The sequence below is a fragment of the Lonchura striata genome, chromosome 9, assembly GCF_046129695.1.
Source record: "Lonchura striata isolate bLonStr1 chromosome 9, bLonStr1.mat, whole genome shotgun sequence".
In the NCBI taxonomy this organism is placed as follows: Eukaryota; Metazoa; Chordata; class Aves; order Passeriformes; family Estrildidae; genus Lonchura; species Lonchura striata.
The window spans coordinates 4,096,995-4,120,686 of record NC_134611.1 but is presented as its reverse complement, the minus strand read 5'-3'; the positions used below and the strand labels follow the sequence as shown (position 1 = coordinate 4,120,686).

Below are 23,692 nucleotides of genomic sequence, written 5' to 3'. Positions count from 1 at the left end.
TTGTATCGAAATCTTTATTAGAACAATCCCCAAGAACTGTAAAACGGGGAAGTAACAATAGAATTAAGCACTTCCGTTATCAAAGATGTTTAAACAATAGGTTTCTATTTCTGCATAGCAGAAGCAACAGGATTTAGGGCTCAAATCATTGTGCTCGTGACAAAACAGTACAATCTTAAGAATCATATTAATGAAACCTACCTTTGATTTCTTAAACCTCAAAGAGCCATTTTAATGGCTTTAAAACTCATTATTTGGGACAAACGCATGTGGACATTTTGTAGCATAGAGTAACAGACAATTTTAATACTAATAGTACTAGTGTTACTTGAACATGAAGAAACACTCATTTACTAATTGTTTACAGTGCAGCACAAATTACAAATTACCCCAAAAATCATTGCCTGTATCAAAAGTTTAAAAATTTAGAACAATTTATAAAACAGTTCCAGAATAGAAATTATCAGTCTTGAAATGGAGAAGGAACTTTATGCTTATAAACACACAAATAAATGTATTACAGTAACATATATGTAATTTTTAGGTTTATTCCTTCTTTTGTAAGTAGCAAGAGCCCAGTTCTACCCACAGTACACAGGTACAATACACATGATCATTGTAAACAGAAAGCAGAATAGGCCCTACTCAGAAGTCCACTATACAACAAATTAAAGCTATTTTAAAAATCTACTGTATAAAAATGGAACAGTCTTGCATTGTTTTCATTTATTTGCAACACTATTGTCACATTTTCTCCCAGACCACACCATCAACTTTCATAATCTCTCAACAGCAACAGGGTGCTGCATCACACAGTGCAAACACATCTGACATCCTTACTACAGTTGATTTTTTGTTAGTCAATCTGAAACAAAGTGTTGGTTTTCTTCTCTAGCCTTTTCTGTTTTGTAGTCTACATGGTATAAATTAATTTCAAAATGTAAGTCAGGTAAAGTAACAGCCAGTAAGGCACTTTGTCTGCAAGGATACAGCTGTCCAGGCTGAGCAACTGGTCAAAGGGAGACATTCTGGGTTACTCAAAAACAGTCAGTTTATTCTTCATAACCACTTCTCTGACAGCCCATTTGTGGAAGAACGCTTACTGACAATTGAAGAATCAGCCTGACCATTGCATCCACCAAAATATTTTTCCTGTTCTACAGCAGAACATGCAATAGTAAAATATTTCATTAAATACTAACATTTGAAAGAATATTCAGCATCCTTGGATCACCCAAGAATCATCTGCTGAATACTGTTTGGAAAAAAAAAAAAACCCTCATCAGAAGAAATGATCCCATCTTCTTGTCTTTGTGTTTTGTTTCCATGGTGGTTTTTTTTCTTGTTTGGTTTGTTTTGATGGTTTTGTATTTATTTGTGTGGGGGGGTATGGTGTTTTTTTGTGGTTTTTCTTTTTTTCTTACAAAATTTGAAGGCTTGACATTAAAACTTTGGTATAAAACATGTAAATGAAAGCCACTCAGTAATATGCTTTAGTGAGATACAATGAATCCAAACCAAACTAAACAAACATGATCACATGGATGTGATAGCAGGTGTTTTCTACTGTCTTGGTTTCTACATTCTGCTTGTTGTGATCTTGAGAATGTTTTTTTTTCCTATTAATGTTAAAGGGTCTTTCTTCAGAAAGAAGAAAGCTTCTCCCAGGGGGAAGGTGCCTGGCATGAGCCTGACTCACAGCCCTGGCCCTGGCATGCCCTGGGCAGCTCAGGAGCCTGCTGGTTCTAGGCTCTCCCACGCCCTGCATCTGTCAGCACTGCCAGCACAGACCAGTGCTGCTGGTGGCACTGTGGGCACTGCACAACCAGCCCCGGCACGCTCAGCAGCAAAGCACGTGGCAAATTTTCCCTTCTTCCACTCTCTAAAGTGAAAAAGGAATTTTTAATTTTATACTAAAGCAAGCAGCAAAGTAAAAGTCCAAATCCAAAAATGTCAATATTAGTACCTCCTCTGTGGTGCACATCAGCAGACTCTGGCCCACAGGATTAATTAGGAACCATTATAATATGATAGTCTTGAAACATCTTAGGTGAACCTTTCCCAAGTAAATATTTATATTAATTTTACTTAATTATTAGCAATCTATTTCTAAAAAGCCAATTTTAATATTAAATAACTACTACTTACTGCATTTATTGATTGCAAAATCTACATGGTATTGCTTTGTATTTTCACAGTTCTCACAATTACATTGTAAGAAAATGGCTTTTAAATTTTCTTCTCAGAAAGGATGATCAGTTACATTCTAAATACTTTCACAAAATAGCGAAAGGAGCAAATTTATACATATATATAATTTTTACCATATATAAATAATAATACAATTTAAAACTTTCACTTTTAGAAATTCCTTTAGTAAATGCATAGGTTTGTTACAAAAGTTTTCTAATCAAATAACTGTATATTATTTCTATTATGTTTTATTCTTAGTAAACACTGTGGTTACATTCATATGATAAAAAAGCAAGCTATATTCAGAAATATGCTTTTTCAATTGAGCTCCCAGTAAGACACTCAAGTCCAGTAGAAATATAGATTATGTATTACAGTTTCTTTAGCTGAAAATTAATCAGTAGTATTAAAAGAAAAAAAAAAATCTTTAGAACATGGATTGTAATAAGACCAACAGCTTCTTTAATCACAGAATGGTTACACATACCCCCAAAAGTTACTGACTTAATTCTCAAAAAATATTAGAATCATGGGGGGATTTGTGTAATCCATACCATGCACATAATGAGAAAGGAATGATAATGATGATGATTGATGATGATAATGAAAAACTTCATCTCTCAGGAGTCCTTTTTTTCCCCAAAAGTGGGATTCTCAGTCCTTTCTAAAAGTCAAGTTTCCTCTAGGGTATCTCAGTGGGGGGGTTACCAAAATCTAAAGGTTCCTATAATCAGTAGCTACATTTGAAACCATATGCCTTTACTTTACATTATTTGAGTCCTAAACCGAACCCCTCATTTTTGCTTCAGCGAAAAGGGCTCCAGCAAGCATTGGACCAAAGAGAAAGCTTACAAGGATACTCCCACCTGCACCTCAGGCCACTGAATTTCAAGATCTAACCATGCCTACAGCTGCAAGGGTGGGGATGGTGGTTGCTTGTGCATCAACATGAGCCCAGACCCATGGCATCAAGGACAAAATTACTACCTTTGCAGTGATCACAGACATCACAAACCAGAGCTGTAAGTTAGAGAGCAAAATCCCATTGGGATGTAGATGGTCAGTAAACTTTCCCCAGAAACTTGCCTTCAAATCATCTGGAAAAGAATTTGCACTTCTTTTTGTGACACCAATGGATATCTAGGGTTAGAAAAGTATTTCCAGGTGCTAAACTCCTGTCACAGAACTGGCGAATGTATGGCCCATGCCACTCCTGGAAAGTGCTGGAATAACTTCTTCAATGCGTTGGAATCCATGAAAACTAGGGGCAGGCCTCAGTATGGCTGGGTCCTTGGCTCCCCCAGGAGACTAATAAATTAAAGTCTTTTTAGCTCCACCTTGGCAGTAACAGACTTGATAAACTCTCCAGTGTTAAAACTTATTCCATCAGCAGAGCTGCTACTTAATGGCAGTGACAGTTCCCCTACTGGGAGGGTTATAAACCACACCAAATGTTCTACCAACAGGTGTATTAATGACTTTGTCTAATGACTGGGCAAATTTAATAATCAAAAAGCAAACTAAATCTTTCAGAGCATCTCTCAGTAGTTGAATAATTCATCCTGCACCATGAGAAGATTTGAGTTCAATGTCCTAGTACCTTACTGTGTGAGCCACTGGGAGCACAGAGATGTGGCAGAAGTGCAGCCCTGGTGCTCTGCACCTGCACAGTCATTCCAATGGCTTGGCAGGAGCCCTTCTAAGCTGGGCAGAGGCAATGAAACTCTTTGTGCACACACACAGAGCAAAGACTTTCATTCAATAAAAAAAAGGACTGCATTTAGTTTCCCTTTTGGTGGAGCTCAACCTCCTTGTAACACAGAACGCATTCAGAGGCTTGTCAGGGATAGGGGGATATTAACACATGTGCATCTCTCTTAGACATCAGCTAAAAATTATACATTCACCATCTTGTACCAGATGAAAACCTCATTTGTGTGAACCACAAATCACTTCAGCTGCAGTGGGACCTTCTCTCAGTAACATTATCTTTTAAGCACAACTCGCAGAAAACTTCACTTTAAGCAGTATCAACTTAAGTATTTTCTGACTACCTTCTTTGGGATCTGCAGGGTACCATCATGTCTTAAAAGATGCAGTTGTAGATGTGATTAAAATATCACTACATTTTTCAGTGTAGGTAATCATTAATGCATGTATAATCACAGTTTAAATAGCTGTGAACCAGCTTGTACAAAAAAATACAATCATAGCACCATATTTACAAATTTAGTACCATCTCCTCATTTAACTAGAGTCTCAAACTATCTTTTTTATGGCTAATTAGGTTATATGTTAGTGCTTTCAAAAAATTGCCTGAATTTCTTTTACAAATATACACTTGTAAGAAACATTATCAAAACTGCTGTCACCTAAGGCAGCAACATGTATTACAAAAGTTATTAAAACATCATTATACACTTATAAAAGTTTCAAATTTACATTTTCCTTTTCATAGGCACTCTATAAACTAAAATGTGGCCTTGTTTTCACAGCTGTTAGTTTAAGCATTTAAACTAGTTAAATGTTACCAATGTTGCTCTTTTTTTATATATAAGCAAAAGGAAAAAAGAATCACCCATTAACCAGAAGCATAATTTACAGTTTTTACTTTTGCCTACTGTATACACGTTTTGCTTAAAAGTGACACTTTTTGATGTTGAGGTTTAGCATTCATTATCCTGCTGCCTTCTTAGGGCTTAGTTTCTTCTTCCCTAGAATTCGGTGGAGGCTAGCTGACATGAAGTAGGGTTTTGCTGTAGATCCATCATTTCTTTCCAGGTCTTCACCTGAATTTACAGAGCAAAACCAGTCAAAAAAGGAAACACACAGAGACACAAACAGAATTGAAAAAAGGAGAGAGCAATAGACTCAACATTAAAAGAAACTCAATCGAGATACTTTAGCTTTATTATTAAGTTGATGAAGGGCAGTATAACATTTCTATTTTCTTAGACCACAAGACATTTTACATGATGCAGAGACACAAACATCTTGCCATTTTTTAGTGATAGCAATATATCACTTTTATTCTCCAGATCTTTGGTTTGGCAGTATAGGTAGAAATTTTCAGAAACTCTCATTCCTTTACTAACCCTGGAATTTTGGAAATCTCTTGCTAGAAAACGTGTCACAAAGACAGCCATGGAGTTAAGCATTTTCTAAAACTGGACTATTTTTCACTGCCTAAGATAAAGTTCATTTGAAAACATGTTGCCGTGATTTAATAATATTCTATCTGATCTATTGTTCATTACTTAATGGGAGCATGGGAAGCAGAACAGAATATGAATTTAAAACAACAAGGCAGACATTACTTTTTTTTTGCCTACAGAAAAGTAGGAGTTGATTGTTATTAGTGCTATGTCTGCCTATGATCATGTTTGCTTAGACCCAAAGTCCATAAAATGAGATAAAAAGGATGCAGCTCTCAAATAAATACCCATTTTGAGGTTTCTAACTGATCTTGTTCCTGTGATTCTTTGGCAACCCAGTTTTTCAGAATCCCTGCTAACCTTAGTTTCTATGGAAGCAGGGTTAAAGTGAGTGTTTAAAGAATTAGTATTACCAAGTTTACCTCACTTCAGTAATACATAGTGCATATTTATGAAAGATCAAGTCTATGACTACTTCCCTTAGTATTATCAAATAATTTTCAAATTGCACGAACAATCACTACCATGTAACTAACTTCTACTTGTGTCCTGCCACATGGCAACATACCCGGACCTACCCGAATGGCTTGCATTATAGAAAAATACAGCACAATGGAAGGTACTACATGCTAAGGACATCTGCTTCTTATAATCATATCCTAATTCAAGAACAGCAGATTTCTTTTGCGATTTTAGTATTCTCTGACTGGACAGCCTGAACAATAGTCCCTTTGACAGGGCCTATGATTGTGTGCCATTGGAAGTCCAAGGGACAGTTAGCTTCAAGTGGTATTTCACAGAACCTTTGAGGTAATTCAGCATAATACTTTGTTCAGGGTTATTAAACTGAAGACAAAGTACCACTTATATACCAAAGAATGTATTTGTTACTGTCAAGATGCTTAAGCAAATCAATACTGTACAGGGCTCCTCATAAAGCACCCAGAAGCAAACTTAATAAAATCTAAGGAACATCTGAAAAACAAAAGCCAGACATTTCCATAAACCATAAAGCTACCTTAGACTTCTTAACGTAATTAAATTTGAATACTAAAGCATGGAAGACTGTATCACAGAGCCAATATGAAAAGAAGAAGCTGCTAATTTTTCATACAGTTTGCTAGTATGTCACCAGACTTCTGTAAGGAATAGATAAGGTGATTTTCTACTCCTCTTTCCATGACTCGCAGGTATTACTGTACTTACAAAAGCAGAGGAAAAGCGTGTCGACACACATTGCATAGACGCTGAAGAACCCATGTGCAACCAGGTAGGAGCCAATGATGACCGTCTACAAAAAACAAACCACAGTAAACCTCCAATTTCTTTCAGCATCATTGTGGTAATATTAACACAGGTCAGAAGCCTAGTCTGCTACAAAAATTTAGAAGAATTTAATGTCAGCTCTGTATTTCTTCGAAAGGTTGCTACTGCTGTGGACAGGCATCACAAGTTCAAAACACTGCATCCTAACACTTAGTAGCTTCCAGTTTTCTAACTGGAAATAGCTCCAAACTGGAGCTATTATTTCAACCTCTGAGGAGAATATATGCCAAGAATATTCTGAACTCCTTCAAGAACCACTCAGCTTAGAGATGTTCTGAAGTTTAAGAGGGGCCTACAAAAGGAGAGAGAGAGATGCATTGCAAATCCCTTCCATTAGAAGCCATATTTTGCTGATGATTCAGAGTCACTGCAGTGCCACTTCTGCCTGAAGGATCCCAAGGACTGGAGTGCAGCAGCTCAGTCCTCACTTGAGTGGATACTATGCCACTGAGATACTGACCAAAGAAGTTGTTACCAGACCATGCCCTGAGTAGTCTGAGCACCTCGAACTGCCCCAAGCATTCAGGAAATTAAATGGTTGCCTTACCAACAATGGTACCCAGTAGTAATTTAGCATTGGCACTTCCTGTGCAAAGACTGGTATTCTCTGTGTGAAGAAAAAGAATGCCAGAACACCTGCAAGAAGCACAGGCAATTAGTGATTCCCATGCTACCTCTGATTTCCCAGGATCTAAAGAATGGATAGGACAGACAACAGATCCAAGGCTGATTTCAACAGAAGTTTGTAAACAATATATTCTTCAATACTAATTATCTAACAGAAGAGGTATGTAAATTAATCAATTACCATAAAGATATGACTGGGCCCAGAAAGACTTTAATGAGTTGTTTTGTTTTACCATTCTACTGAATTTAACAGCAAAATTAATAAATACTGTAATTCTACAGTGATGACAAAATATATCAGCTCTTGGTACTAGTTTTACTTTTGATTAAAATATAATTAATTAGTTAACTTTGAAAGTATACAGAATGCAAAATATGGTTATTTGTAAAATAGTTTTTTGAAACTGCTGTTACAATTTGGAAAAAAACACAACAGAACACTGCCAACCTGAATTTCTGAAAGTGCTTCATTTAAAAAAATAGAAAAACACTTTTCTGTCACAGAAAACCATGAATAGTCTACTTGACGACTACTCTACTGAATAATCTACTTGATATCTACTGATAACTAAGAAAACCCTATAAGGATGCTAGAAATACCCTATTACTTTTACTATAGCTTATAGATATAAATGGGCTCAAATATAGCAGAGCTTCAGGTCCATTCCTGCAGACCTGTACCGCCACATTAGTAGGCAATTGTCTGTTACCAGGTGAATCTCATTTGCAATTTTGTTCAGTTCTTACAAAAGGAGAACTGACTGTGACTTATTGGACCTGAATTTGATTTGATTCAGCTATGATGCTGTGGCTGCAGAAGTCCTTGCACCAGCCACACATTCAAGACCTGTAAAAGCAATTATGGAAAAAAAGATATTGTCAATGCAAGCCAGGTGTTGGGCAGGGGCGAGAAAGGGGAAAAAATCCCAAGCTTTTAGATCAATCTAGCAAATCCTAGAAACACAGAAACAGATTTCCATATAGTCAGACCAATGAGAACCTCCAGCTGCTAACTAAGCATAAATTAATATGGCAGGTATGCTTGTGGGTACAAGAAAATAGAGCATATAATTTAGAAAACAAACAAACATCTTACCTACACCACCAGCGACAAGGATTTTCCCCAAAAATAAAAGGAAGTCTGTAACTTTGTCCAGAACTGCAACCCTGTTTAGCAAAGGATAAATGAAACATAATCATCACAAACCAGACATTAGTGTTATTTCTCCTTAAATCTATGGATAATTGCAAAACATGACCAGAAGCTGTCTTCTGCTGGTTTTACAGGCTGACAACACAGACAGGCAGTGCTGAGATGGTTGTTGCTACAGCATAATCTCAGGAGGCAAAGAAGCACTGAGCCTTTGTTGGGCAAGGCCTTAATGTAGCAATGCTGCTACAGGACTGACATGAAGACTGTTTATTCCTCAAGTTGGTTAAAATAAATCAACCAACCCAAAACTTCAAAATATTTTTATTTCAGCCTTACTTCTAGGGGCACAGATAAGCCAGGCCAGAATAGGAGAAGTACACATCAAAACAAAAAGCCATATTTATGTAGATTGCTGGCAGGCCTCCTTTTCACTTGGTCCTATCTGGCTATTTTTCATGACTCCATAATAGGCCAAATCTACAGTTTTAAGATAACATAGTACAACATGGAAGGCAGGAAACCTCAAAGCGGGAAGATAATCACAGATGAAAGGAGACAGAAAAGCTGACAGCTTTCTGACAGAAAATCTGCAGCTCTCATTGAAGCATGGCAGGGAGTTTCTGCTCAATGTTTTCTGCCAGTCTGTCTTATCAGAAACTGCAGATAAATAATAGGATGAAAAATGAACTTTGTGTCATCTATCTCTTGACAGCACTGAGGGCCATATTACCATTATGGATATGGGTACTGACCACTATGAAAAATAAATGCTAAAAACTACTAAAGAGACAAATCATCATTAACTTGTCAGAATTCAGATTTAGAAAATACCCAAGATAAAAACATCTTTATTTGAAACAACAGAATTATATGTCTAGCTCTTAACTATTATTCTTATTGATTAATAGCAAAACCATAAAGGGCAGAGAGGTGATATTCTGTAAGGAAATGAAGGCAGCTTCTCTTTTCTATTGCACAGGCATTACTCAGTATGGACATCAGTGTCCTCATATCAGCACAGGGTAACACAGTGAAGATATTCCATCTCCCAACTCCAGTCCTTTCCTCTTCTTTCTTAAGCGCCATTTCCATTTTCCTCTTTCAGCCTTCACCTCAATTTCCCTCCTCCTCCAGTCCTTCACTTAATGCTTTAAACCACCAAACCAGTTTTACTGAGTCTCTTGCTTGGTGATTAGATTGTGTTCTATTGCATCGATATGGCCTGCTCCTAAGTTATTCTCCCATTATGTTTTGATCTTAGAGTAGCAAAGGAGGAACCAGGAGCAATGAAGGAAAGTGCTGATGAGAACAGGGAGTTTCACAACACACTCAGTAGTGGAGAAAAGGGCCAGGAAGTTTCCAAGCATCAGAGGACATCTGGTTATGTTAAAGACAATATTTTTGAAAGTATTCTGTCTTCTTTACTTTCACTCTCCGACACCTCATAGGATTTCTGAATGAATCTGAGGACTTGGGTTTTTCTGCTTTCCCCTTCTCAGACCAAGTGGACCAAAGCTCAAAAAATAAACATATGGCAGATGATGAGCACCCCATTCCCATGTATCTGCAGATCTCCTCTCAGGGGCTCCATTTGTTTCTTGGAGGCACTATTACAATGTACTGGGTACTTAGGAATTTAACGGACCAATCACAACAAAATCATGTGATTGCATCAACCCTGCATAGGTTACTATACTGGCCAGCCTGCTGATACACACTGAGTGTGATAAGTGAGGGCCACATTTGAGGACAGAAGCAGCACTCAGTATTTGAAGAAGATATGGGAGAGGAAGGAAGTGTGCCCAGAGAGTGCAATAGTAAGAACTGACATTTCCAAGGACTGAGAGATAGTCCCTTACCTCACCACATTCCGCATGAGCAAAAAGAATGCTTCCTTTGCCGAGGTGCAGAAGTTTTTACCATATATAGCAATCTGTAAAATAATAATGGCTGTTAAATAATTTAAATAATTAGGATACCTTCTCATATGCCAGGATCTATCTGCATGTAATGCATAGTTCTCCCTAATATGTGGCCTTGGAACTCAGATGAACATAAAACACTTTCCTTAGTCACATCCTACTTCTCAATGTTTCCCATCAGCTGGGACAGAATATTATCCATCTTTGCCTTTCAAATCATCTGGTGATGAGCATGCCACCCCTTGTGATCTCACAGGTAGTAGACTAAGTACTTAGTTTGCCAAGCAGAGCAAAAAAGGCACTTGTTGAGAGATTCTTCTCCCTTTGCTAGTTACCTAAACTAGATTTACAGTCAGTGGAAAAGAATAGGCACTTGTAGAACTGAAGAGAGCTGACCCCTGTAGTTACCTCCTTGGACGTAATGCTGTTTTCCCTGAAGAAGAAATCTGCATAAAGTAAAGCAGCTGAAGTTATTCAGGAGCAAAACTATTTCTTCCTGGAATAGTGTCCACCAGTGTAAGATATACTAGAACAGCTCTCAGCTTAGACATTTTATGAACTGTAAAGAAGATTGTCATAAACGCTTCCTCTTCAAGATGACAAAAATTTGAAATATCCATTGCATCAACACAGGTTGTAATGGATCCACTACAGCCACCTCCTTTGAGACAAGAAGTGTGACTGTACCATTCAATCACTGAAATTGCTTCAAACCAGAACATCCTAGGCTGAACTCTGTGTATGTAAATTTATGTGAAGATTTCAATCTTCTCTTATCTGGAAGCTAAGAACATTTATTTGAGAGAAATATCACTACTTCTGCTAGTAGAATTTGTGCTTTTAACTTCCAGGTGGAAATACAGTCATCACATGCCTTCTGACCTCCTTATTCAAATATCGCCTTCAAACAGAAATGTCATCAACATGCAATATGGAATAAGGTAATACTCCTATTGAAATCAGGATATCAATTATTGAATTACAGGAACAGTTAGCCAGTTATTCCATCCCTTCCCACTTATTTTGGGGGTGAGGGTGATAGACAAAGGGAAAAAAAGAGGTTGAAATTAGAAGGGAAAAAAAATCTTACTTTTTTAAAGTAGAACCGCACACATGTACTGAAAACTCCCATAAATCCCATTATCAGCAGATTCAAGTACTGCTGGCTTCTGATGAACTAGTAGTGTCTAGGATATTTTAATGTCCTAGATAGGGGAGACAACATGGAGACATGGCACATACCATGATGTAGGCATTTCTGTTTATAAATTTTAAGAATTTTTCCAAACACCAGAAACAGCACTTGAGGCAGCAGAGTAGGAATCTAGTGAAGGAGTTCTGAGTACCTGAAAAGAGCAGGAGAGAGTACATCATACATAGAACTTATCAACAGTCTTCAGAATGTAGACAGCTATGCAGAAGAAGACTTTAAATTGTGATTTTTTAAAAATTTTTTTTATTTCTAGGTATGGACTCTTTCTCTCAACCAAATTTAACTCACTAGCTTTCAATTAGATCAGACTCATATCCCATCTGAACTTTGCATCAGGTTCCCAAGAACATTTACTCAGCTTGAGTAAATAAATACAAATTTACTGGCTTCAAAAGAAACTACAATGGATAATGTGGAATTAGTCTTTTTTCCTTGCTAAAAAACAGCTTGGGAAAGTAAGGAAGTAATTTAGCATGGAAGGTCTTAACAACTTGGGGCAAATTAATAAATCTCACCTTTCAGTTTGTGATCCAGGTATTCCAGTATTACTCTAATAAGCTGGACAATTGCAAGAATTAAGGCTCCAAATGCCAGCGAACCTGTATGATATCTAAAAACAAAATATTTGACTGTTATGTCACACATGTGCCTATGTACATAGGATATATGTATGCATATATGTATGTATATATACAAATAAAATCAGAAGTGAAGGAAGGTCCATCCATGGGAATTACATAAAACGAATGGACCTTCATCCTGATCCATGACAGAGGAACAGGATGGAGCCATTGGTGTTGTTGGTGTTTGTGAGTGCTGTGTCTGTCTCTCAGTCTGTATACACGTGTTGTGTACATGTATTTCACGTGTGTGTCTACTGAGAATACCTGCTCAGCATTACAATGGGTTGGACCTAGGAGCAGGGAGCTGCAGCAGCCTTGGTGCTGTAGGGCTACAGGATACAGCCTTCCCCTAATAACTACATCTTCCCAGTTGTGCTGGTTGGATGGACTAGAGTTAGTTTTTTTCTTAGTAGCTTGTCCTATGCTATGGTTTGGATTTCTGACCAGGACAATTGTGGTAACACACCAATGTTTTAGCCGTTGTTGAACAGCACTTGCACAGCACCAAGAACTGCTCTGCTCCTAACTCTGCCCCACTGATAAGTAGGTTGGGGGTGCATGAGGAGCTGGGAGGGAACATGGCCAGAACAGCTGACACCAACTGACCCCAGGGATACCTCACTCCATACTGTCCTATGCTCAGCAGTAACAGCAGAGATGGAAGAGGGGGTAAGAGGGGAGCATTTGAAGTTATGGAGTTTGTCCTTCCAAGACACTGCTATATATTAGGAAGCCCTGATATACTGGGGATGGCTGAACACATGCCTGCCTGTGGGAAATGGGGAACGAACTCCTTGCTATGCTTGTGCATGCAGCTTTCTTTTACCTATTAAACTGTCTTCATCTAAACCGACATGCTTTTGTATTTTCACCCTTCAGATTCTCTCCTCCACCCCACTGTGGGGGAGCAAGCAGGTGGCTGTGGTGGGGGCTTGACTGCCACCGAGATTAAACCATAATGCTGACTAATAATTTTCTTATGCTATTCTAAGATTGGCTTCCCTAGATGGAAAAAGAGCACTTGTCAGATACATGAAAAGGCTCGGTTCCATCTCCACAGTCTTACCGTATTGCTCGTCCAAATGAAGAGAAGAGCGGCCACAGTGGAATATCAGCTGGTTTTCGATAGGCCCAGTAGTAAGAGGCAAAGGCACCAGCAAGGGTACACTGACCCAGTGCAATTGCAAAGTTTACCAGCCAGAGAAAGACAAAGGCATTGGCTAACTGGAAGAAGAAGATGTACTTATGGTACAGGCTTTCTCCTCCATAAAAAGCAAAAGTACACTGAGCACCTGGGCACAATTTAGTCACATTGGTTGTGTTAAAAGTCTAAATAGAAAGAAAAATAAACAACACAATCATAAGCAATTAATTCTATATACACAGCCTCTGAAGTTTAGCAGATGTTCCATTACCTCATTCAAAACTGCAACACTAGGTAACCTGTTTACATATTTAAGGATTCATAATCAAGAATTTATGCAATCTTCTGCAAAGACTTAACTTCAAACTAAGTATTGGCTAACAGGGCTGTTCACCACATCCCTGAAACTTGAATAAATAAAATTTTAATTTCAGGAATTTACTTCTAACATATGTAAATGCTTCATTAAAGAAAATCTGCTCAATTAAAACAAAAAAAAAAAATTACTTGAAAACTAGAGGCCAAACTGGATGTTCAGGTAAATCGCCATGATTGAAATAAAAAAAAGGAGCTATACAATTTAACAGAAACTGTGGATGTGGTCAGAACTTAGCTTATGTATCTCAGACTGTTAAAAAAAGGAGTAATCTTAACATTGAATTACTTTTCCCTATTTCTAGTGTTAATTTCATATATTTGCTTGGTTTGGACATGAAATGAAACCAGATCAATTCTAATTCCCTTATTTTGTAGTGTTTAGACATCAGCAGGATATGCATCAGCACTATAATACAATGAAATTTAATGCATCAGTCTCTGCTCATTGCCTCTTGTCCCACTGCTGGGCCCCTAGAGCAGAGCCTGGTTCATGCTCTGACCCTCCCTGCACCCAGGGACACCCAGGGCTGAGCGCTCTCACTGGGCTCTCTCCAGGCTGAGCAGCCCCAGGTCCCTCAGCCTCTCCTGGGCACCGAGATGCTCCAGGCCCTTGCTCAGCTCCAGGAGCTCCTGGCCCTGCTGTGCTGAGGAGCCACAGCTGGACACAGCACCCAGAGGTGCCTCCAGGGCTGGGTGCAGGGGCAGGATCACCCCTAACCTGCTGCAAATGCTCTTCCTAAAGCACCTCTTTCCCCCCAGGACAAACTGCTGGCTCAGGGACAGCTTGTTGCCCACCAGAATCCCCAGGTCCCTCTCCATAGAGCTGCCCTCCAGCAGGTCACCTGCAGCCTGTGTTGGTATAAAGAGTTATTCTTCCCCTGGTGTACAACATTTGATAAATATTTCTAGTTTTTAGAAAATCCTTAAATTCAAACCCACAGCCAAGTAAAAAAAATTAACTGAAGGCAAAATTAAAAAAAAAAAACGAGACAAATAGTTTTGGAGCTTCATAAAGATAATTACTGTGCCAGAAGAAGCTAAGCTTCTGCTTCAAATCATGGCTAGTCCCTGAGCAACTTTGAGGAGCAGCTTTCAAAGTTTACCACTGCCTTTGGAAGACCAAAAAACAGACTCCTCACAAATTCAACAACATCTTTCCTATAAAATTTTGGTTTTGTCTCTTCCTTCCTCACCCGGTAAATTTGAATGCTAACATTTACAGGATAGTTTAACGGAAAAACTACTTTATGTCTGTAAATAAAAAAATGTTACCTGAACATTAGGTAATATTTTCAGATTTAACATAGGGACTCATTACTTAAAATATGCACATTTTTTACTATAAGTGCATTTAATAGTGATGAAGAAATATAGTTAGTACAGCTTTCAGTATAGGTAAATATTTGTTACACTTACCTCTGGGTCACAAGTCAGGTTTGCATACTTGCACAGTGTTTGATTAGCCATTACTTTATACACAGGTTCTCCTGATGTGGCCAGAAAACTGAATTAAATACTTTAAGGAACAATCACAGAACTGTGTTTTTTGAGCAACTTAGGATTCTGCAGTGGGTAACCACTAGCTCTAAAGAACTTGTGTAGATAACAGAAAAACTGCTCTTGCTCTGCAGAGATATAACTGAAGGGTTGACAGACATGACCAAGTACTCTCATTACTTAGAGAACTACTGCAAACTCATACCTGGAGCTGTAGTAACCCCTAACCAGAATGGGCAGGGGGCATAACATTGAAAAGCATCCCCATCTCTCCTCCATATCTATCTTTGACAAGGAAGATTATGCAGTAGTTCATGTATTTTGGCAGAAGTAGATACAGAGCATAAGGATGAATTAACACTGTCCTGAACAACAACAACTGACCCTCTTTGCATATGAAATAACAGCTGGTTTTGAATCAGCAGCTTTCCCCTTTTTTAATCCTTACCAAACCTTTGCTGTTGAGGAACAAACAGTGACTGCTGTTAGGCAACTCAGAGGAGATAGTGCACTATATATTCTCTCACTCCTTTCTCATATTTTTCTGAACAAAATACATACAGAACCCATTCCACCTCCAGTTAACTAAGAAACCATTAACACCAGGCCTACGGAGCACACAGCACATTAAAGACCATATTCACTCTTCACTGAGGGCCCTTTTCACCCCCTAGAGTTAACCTTATGCAGTACACAAGGCTTTGTATGATCCCGCTGCCTTGGCCTGAATTTTAGTCCATTTGTTTTTAAATTTTAATAAAATCACTGACTGTCTGGTTTGTGCATCACATGTAGATGTGCAGTGTGGAAGACCACATCCGAAAAGTAAGTGCTAATTTACCAAATAGCCTTCTTAATATTGGTTTAATTAACATGAAATAGCAGAAAATTATCTAGCCTTGCAGACCACAAGACCTCCTCCAGATTGGTACACAGACAGAAGGATACACAGCTGTCACAGCCCAGTAGGAAATACAAATTGCAATGAGTAAGAAGGTGACAATTGGGTAGAACAGTGTAGACATTATATAGCCGATTGCCCTATAAAAGAAACAAAATATATCAATAAGCTATAGCACAAAATATATCAATAAGCTATAGCAATTCCAGAAACTAGCCTTTTATCAGTCCTTTTCTAGCAATTTTACTTGGAGAACCTTGTTGACACTCATGGCATAACCTAGTAGTGGGATCTCGGAATACTGCAGGATTTTTTTTCTTATGTCTTCAAACCTTGACTTTATAAGTTCTACCATTCCGCTTTTATCAATGGTACTAGAGTGAACTTTATCCATTTGCCATATTCCAGCCTGTCTTCTACTTTCTCCTTCTTCATGATTACTTCAGAGATCCATCTCTTTCCAGGCCATTAACTGATTTCCATGACATCTTCTTGCCAACTGCTGCGGACATTACCATTTACGTCCTTATCCCACTCTGCCCATCCTGTGTTCTTCCTCCACTCCTACAAACCTGAAACTACCTTATTCTATTTTGTATTTTACAACTCTATTCCCAGCAACTTTCCTGCAGGGGCAGAGACAGACAACTTGTCTTTGCAATGCCAGGACAGACTGACACCTTCCTGCAACTATGTGACTTTCCTTGCACGTGTTGTACGTAAGTGGTGCTCACCTATGACTAATGGAAGGCAAAACAAATAATTACCTTTTCCTGTTGACAGCTTATAGAGCCTCTTTTAATATCAAGGCATACGTAGACTGATATTCTTCTGCTAGTTCTAGTGGCTAGAATGTGACTAGTGGCAGGAACTTGAGCATGCTAGCTCCCACCCTGCCAGGCACTCATTCTCTGGAAGTGGGAGTTGATACCAGCCCTCTTGGTAAACCTGGTGCTAATCCCAGAAGTGAACGTCTCCAGCTGGGTATCTCACTGGATGTGAATTCAGAAAGCATGTGCTTTGTTCACTGAAACTTACAGGCTGGCTCTTTTTATCACAAGCCTTTTTGTCTATTACTATTTCCTATGGTATTTCTCCTATGATTTAGGGCACCTCTGATGCTATTTGTTTTCCAGACAGCAAAAGGAGAAAAATTTACTCAGTTTCTAAAGGTAAAGTAGTAAATGCTGGGGAGAATGCAAGGAAACTGTAATGTGCAATCCAGAGGTTTTGAGCCAAACATCAATTGCTGTCTAAGCCCAGAGACAAAAAAGTCCATTATAAGTCACACAGGAGGACACAGCCTTCTGGTGTCTGAGAAATAATCACAACAAATTTGCTATGTTCAGCAGTTATTGGTAGGCCTCCTAGTTACTACTAAGACCATGCCCTATTATTCCAAAACACTAATTAACAACTGTTGTTCTAACTATGGATTTCAAGCCAATTATTGTCACCATAACTGTAATATTTTTGAAAATGTAGCTAAAAGGTATTGAAAAACATAGTTTGATTTCCAATCATTAGCACCTTATTTTTTATCTTCCTAAATATATGACCTGGTCTGTTAGGTTTACAATAATTACTACAGTGTTTCATCTCATCCATTATGCATGGGAGCACAAAGTCCATCTTTGAGTGACTTTTGCATGCTGCTGGAAAACTACAGAATGTTATTACTAATCAGCAAGAAGTTTATGAACTTTCTAAAATCCTTCCACCTGTCAAGGTTGTGAACAAAGGTTTTGAAAAATGTTAAAAGTGTTCCTGGATTTTAATGAATGGGAATTAAAGAGTATAATTTAGTGCTGCTTAAATTAATTACTATGCTCTAATTGCACAGTAGCATCAGACAGGAAACAGATACCTGGTTAAATGCAGAACATCAGTATTTTTTAATCCCATGACAAAAATCACAAATTGTGATTCCTGGGAACTACAGTGGCAATAAAGATGGCAGAATACCACAGGCAAGTGCATATAGATGAACTCAGAGCTCTAACACTACGTGCTCTGAGAACACAGGCTTGCTTTCAGGACCTATGACACCATAGTCTATTTGCAATTAAACCCAAGGCCTGACATTTTAAGTCCATTTAGCCTTTGTAATATTCCCAATTTAAAAAATCCAAACCAAACAAAAAACAAACAAAAAACCAAACCAAACAAAAAAATCCAACAAAAAACCCAAACAAAACAAACAATACCCATGAAGTGTTCGAAATGTGTATAACAGGAACTACTGTGAATAAGGTTTATGCAGATTTCAGGAAACCCACAACGAAGGGGTCCCTTAGGCCCTAAACTCTTATATCCTGCTTTGCTCTCTTCTTTACTCAAAGCTGAAAAGACTTATCTTAGACTGCACTCTCTTATGATGTCTGGTCACAGAAGTCTCTTTTTCTCTCTGCAGATTTATGCCTGTCCACACAGAAGTCCAACTGGACTCAGCTGAATCTCCTAGTCTTTCCTAAATAGAAGTCATAGCCAAAACAACACTAATCCTCTACCACTGGGACAATCCAATGACAGGGAAAAGTTGGCACTTACAGGTCCCAGGCTCCTATGAACAGTATACCACGCTTAGATTTTCTGCTGAGACACCTTTTTTGCACTAAAAGTATGTGGTAACATTAACAGTATATGTATTCTTAAAGCAAGAAGTGGAAAGATAAGAAATACCTTACCTTAAAACAGAAAACTATATTAAGCACAATCTCATCAAAAGATAACTGATATTCCTTGAATGACTCCCATTAATTCCTTGTTGAACCTGTTTCATTCAACAAATGCAGTGTTGTATTTCAAAACCCAGTTTTCTGCCCTTGGTAGTGCAAGATGGAGTTCAAGAAGAGTGTACTCTAGAGATCACTTAATAAAATTCAACATATATCAGACAAACATACCTACTACCTTCCTTCAACAGTGCAATAGCAATTCGAATACGATTTCTTAGGAAGATCAGCATCAGTATGATTATGACTTCAACACCACAAAGTATTATCACTGTAAATGAAGAAATGTAAATAAAGAAATTAGATTTATCAATAACCAAACCAGTAGGCTGCTTCTATAATTTTTTCCTTGTAATTTGAACTATTGTTCATGAACTCTGTAAAATTCTCTGCTTGAGCAGTTCTTTCTCCAACTGCACCTGCCAAACATCAATCCCATTTCTCAGGTTTTTAAGTCCCATTGAAAAAAAAATTTTATATGCTGCGAATTAGTCAGAATGTGTATGACCCTGATATTTATATTTTTAACAGAAAAATGGAACATATAATTATCAGAAAAAGGTAAAAATTTACTTCAATGTGACTGCAGCATCTAGCCTTAGATACAGTTCATCCTTTACAAATTGTACTTTCTATAAACAAGAATTTTGCTCATAATACAAGCCTTTGTTCATGCTATACTGTTGCTCATTTGTAGTATTTAGATACTAAAAAATAGGAGATTAAGAGTCAAATTTTTCATGGAGAGTGCATTTTTCTGACCTACATTGTTCTAAAATGTAGATGTACTAAAATTAAAAGGTTTGAGTATTAACCTGGCATGAGCTCCTTTTACCTCGTTTGAGTTAAAAGAAAAAAAAAAAAAGAGACTAAGATAGCACCATCCTGGTCAAATTACTTCCCCTTTCAGTTGTGTTGCTGGAATCATGCTCTGATGTTAGAGAGCTGAAAGCTCTTAGTTATAAGCAGTATTTTAATCATAACTCTGATTTCAGTAGAGTCTCCTTCTGTCTGATTTCTATTCATGTTGGTTCAAAACCTACTTCTGCAGTAGAAAGTAAGAAAATTCTGGGAACTTCACCTAGAGAAGACTGAGCCTTTAATGCCTGAAGCACACATCCTCCAATTATGAGACATATCCATATATTTTTGGTGCTTCAGATCATTAGACAACACTTAAACCAGCCTAATAGGGGCAGGTTGTTGTACACAGCAGGACCTCTGTCCCCCAGCTGAAACCAAGAAATTCTGTGGAAAGAGAGAAAGACAGAAGGGACAGTACCCTTAAGTATCTGAAAACTTATTTGAAGGTTTGCAAAGGAAGATGAGATTTGACTTTAAGTCCCACAGCTTAGACATTGTCTCAGAACATCAGACCCAACAGTCACAGATGATGTTGAATTGCAATCCCAGATATTATCCCTGGCAATAGAACTGCAGGGGCAAGTGACTACTGTGGTGCTAAGAGCCACAGACCTTGTTCAGAACAGATTTTGTTAAATACATTTCAGTGCCGTTTTCCCATGAAGGAATATATAAACAGGTTTCTTTAAAGTTGGTCTCATTCCAATCTGACTCTATTAGATTAATGCACTTGTCCAAAACATTGTGAAAAAGGCAAGCAATGTAAGTACATTATGAGTTCTAGACTAGGACTCCGACTATCATTTCTTCAAGGATATGTAACTAGTTACTTTGCTGGGTGATTTTGGAAAAGCAATTTAATTCCTGAGTACCGCAATTTACTCTTGTGAAAGTGACATCGAACACTAGGTAAAACACTGGCTGCTAAGAATCAGGCAGGGGAAGAGCCTGAAGAGTTACAGGGAAAAAAACACATAATGAAGTCCTATATTCTCTAGGGAGAGCCCACTAAAAAGCACCGACTCAACAATATATATAGAAGATGCCTCATAGGCTCAATGATCCAACACAGAAGTAAATGAAGACGTAAGAGACAGGAGATTTAAGCAGTAAGCTACTATTCTATTAATTTAGCTACCAATAGGGAAAGGCAGTGTTTCTGGTTACGATCCATTCACCATCAGTTAAAAATCTGTGTGTCTTCCAACAGAGCAGTAACAGGAGTGCAAGTAATATTCAACAGTTATTTCTTCTCTCTTCTGCTCCTCCTTTCTTGGGGGGAGAACATGTATGCTGCAGGTTGTCTTGTTCCAGTAGCATTTTGTTTAAAATGATTCATTCCACAGTCTTAGATCAGACTCCAAGAAAATTCAGTGACATAAGTGTAAATTGACAGGAGACCTCACTGTGGTCTTCAACATCCTCACAAGGGGCAATTAGAAAGGCAGGTACCGATCCCTTTGTTCTCATGACCAGTGACAGGACTCGAGGGAAGAGCTGGAGCTGGGTTGGGGGATTTAGGTGGGAGATCAGGAAAAGGTTCTTCCCCAAGAGTCAGGCACTGAACAGGCTCTCCGGGAACGGTCATGGCCCCAAGGCTGCCAGAGCTCAAGGAACATTTGGACAATACTCTCAGGCAGAGGGTGGGATTTTTGAAGTGTCCTGTGCAGGGCCAGGAGCTAGACTTGATTATCCTGATGGGTCCCTTCCAACTCAGCATATTTTATGAGTCTAAGACACAAAGAAGTGTAGTTATTAATAAGACTTATTAACCTCATTTCTGGGGCTCTCAAGGAGGGAGAAAAAATAATCTGAGAGAGAAAACTACCGTTCCTTGTGCAATTTCATCATGATGAACTTAATCATTGCCTTCTGCTTCCCCCATGATGAAGACTGAACATACTGGAAGTAGAATGCTCATAACGAAAGATTTTTTCATTCTTATCACTAGTGTGATTGCATTATCTCCCTTACAAATATACAAATACTAGTCTCCTTAAAAAAAGCATATTTTTACACAACACAGAAAAAAGGAAATCTTCTTTCTTCTCTGAGCAACATGAGTAGAGGAGGAGATTTAACAAGGCAGAATGTGTATTAAGACACTGACTGATTTTCCTGAACATCCATTAACAGATGCCAAATGTAAAAGGGCACTTACTAAATGCTAACCATGTTTGCCTCAGTTGCAGGTACACTTTGAAGTCTGTCTGGAATCCAATATCATAAACAGTGAGGTCAGATCCAGGTATTCCTTTGAGATGATCATACTCCCAGTAACAATGCCAGATGCCTTTTGAAAAACAATCAATAAAATAGGAGTGAGTCTGAAGAGTGCAAAAAAAAAAATAAAAAAAAAATCTTACAAGCCAAATGTTTTGCTTTTGTATAAGCCCGTCAGGTAAGCAAAACCCAAAAATGCATCACTGTGAGACTAGCCAATGATGATACCATATATATGGGAAAGAAATATCAGTACCAGTGATTACAGACTAAGCATACTGTGCATAGGTAATGCAGGTTACTACATCTGCTGTTAAGGATCAGCACAGCTGGATTCTTAACTGCATTTTGCTCCCATTTATGTCCTTCTCACTTAATTGTGCCTAAAACTAGGCATTAATTCACTCAATTGTACCATTTAATTGAAGCAACTACTGATTTTCCAGACTTAAGCAGTAAGAAAAAACAGTCTCAGAGGCTAGAAAATTACACCTACCATAACCTATAATTCCAATCACACCAAAGATGAAAATCCAGAAGAGAACACCAGCTGTGAACCTCAATAACACAAGGAACAGCAGACTCAGCAACATTGCAATGAACAGCCCACTAGAAAGTGAAGAAACAAAAACACAAAGAGTATAAGAATCTATTCACTTTCTTACATTCCTGTTATTCAAAATGAGGGTCATTTTATCTTTGTTAGGAAATACATTCTCATGGCTGTTATCTGCCATTACAAACAGCTTATATATGATGATCTCACAGGGCAGAACCTGAAATGCTTATGTGTACTAGGTTCTCAGGCTGGTTGAATGGGATTAATATAATACCTTTTTTGTCACTTACGCCAGCTGAAAAACTCACCACCTTTTTCAGGCCACAGTCTAATCTACAGTACAGAAAGTTAAACTGGAGAAATACCTATGTGTGGGGAAGCTGCTGGTTTATGTCTGCCACAAAAAATCCCTGCTTGCAAAGAAACAGTGTTAGTAAAACAACATTCTAGGAGCTTCCTAGGGAAAAAAAAAATTAAATTTAGGAGGAAAACCATCAGGAAGTTAGGAGGACATAATTTCTACTCATCACTGCTTCTACTAATCAGAAGGGGAAATGATCAGGGAACTATGATGCATAGGAAGGAAGAGTTAAGAGCCTTTCTATGGAGTCCCTAGGAAAGACATCTACAGTGCCTTCTCTTCATCAAGACAATAATGTAATGTAATGTAATGTAATGTAATGTAATGTAATGTAATGTAATATTTGTTTTCATTTCACTCCTAGAAAGCAAAAAATAGAAAAAAAATATTCAGAATGGAAAAAAATATTGCAAAAGGTTTTTTCACTCCTCAAGGCTTTCTAAACAATTATGAAGAAAGCAATATGAATATTAATCCCATCAAACAAATATCCAGCTCAGGTATTTCAAAGAACATTTCATGTCTTCTTATTTTTAGTAGGTGTTACATGCAAATTTTGTATTAGTAGAGACTCAAAGAATTTAAACCCCCTTCTTGTCTGTGTTCAGTAACTCTTCTTCTGAATGCTCCCAGCTTATTTAGCCAATAACCAAAGCTACAAAATGTGACAGCCTGATCATAAAAAAAAATCATATAAGCTTATTTAGTTAAACCTTTGTAAATTTGCCTTAAGTCCTACCTCTTTAATGGCTTCCTAGCCTGATGTACTTTCCCTTTCTGAATGATTTACTAAAATTTGGAATATATTCCTCAAGAAA

General features: G+C 38.0%; 1 protein-coding gene across 3 annotated transcripts in view; it reads right to left on the bottom strand.

Annotated features, from left to right (window-relative positions):
- The window catches only part of SLC44A5 (solute carrier family 44 member 5), a 67,320-nt gene continuing 43,628 nt past the window's right edge, over positions 1-23,692 (bottom strand). For 2 of the 3 annotated variants that reach the window (XM_021542586.3, XM_021542587.3), the window contains exons 10-22: positions 22,451-22,563; positions 21,893-22,024; positions 19,039-19,138; positions 16,180-16,272; positions 15,151-15,238; positions 13,279-13,541; positions 12,105-12,199; positions 11,619-11,722; positions 10,314-10,387; positions 8,398-8,468; positions 7,222-7,310; positions 6,555-6,639; positions 1-4,982 (exon numbers count right to left, since the gene is read on the bottom strand). In XM_021542586.3, coding sequence (XP_021398261.1) covers positions 4,870-4,982; positions 6,555-6,639; positions 7,222-7,310; positions 8,398-8,468; positions 10,314-10,387; positions 11,619-11,722; positions 12,105-12,199; positions 13,279-13,541; positions 15,151-15,238; positions 16,180-16,272; positions 19,039-19,138; positions 21,893-22,024; positions 22,451-22,563 — 1,420 coding nt within the window. In that variant the 3' untranslated portion in view covers positions 1-4,869. The remainder of the gene's footprint in view (positions 4,983-6,554; positions 6,640-7,221; positions 7,311-8,397; positions 8,469-10,313; positions 10,388-11,618; positions 11,723-12,104; positions 12,200-13,278; positions 13,542-15,150; positions 15,239-16,179; positions 16,273-19,038; positions 19,139-21,892; positions 22,025-22,450; positions 22,564-23,692) is intronic. The other variant, XM_021542588.3, reaches the window with a different exon arrangement.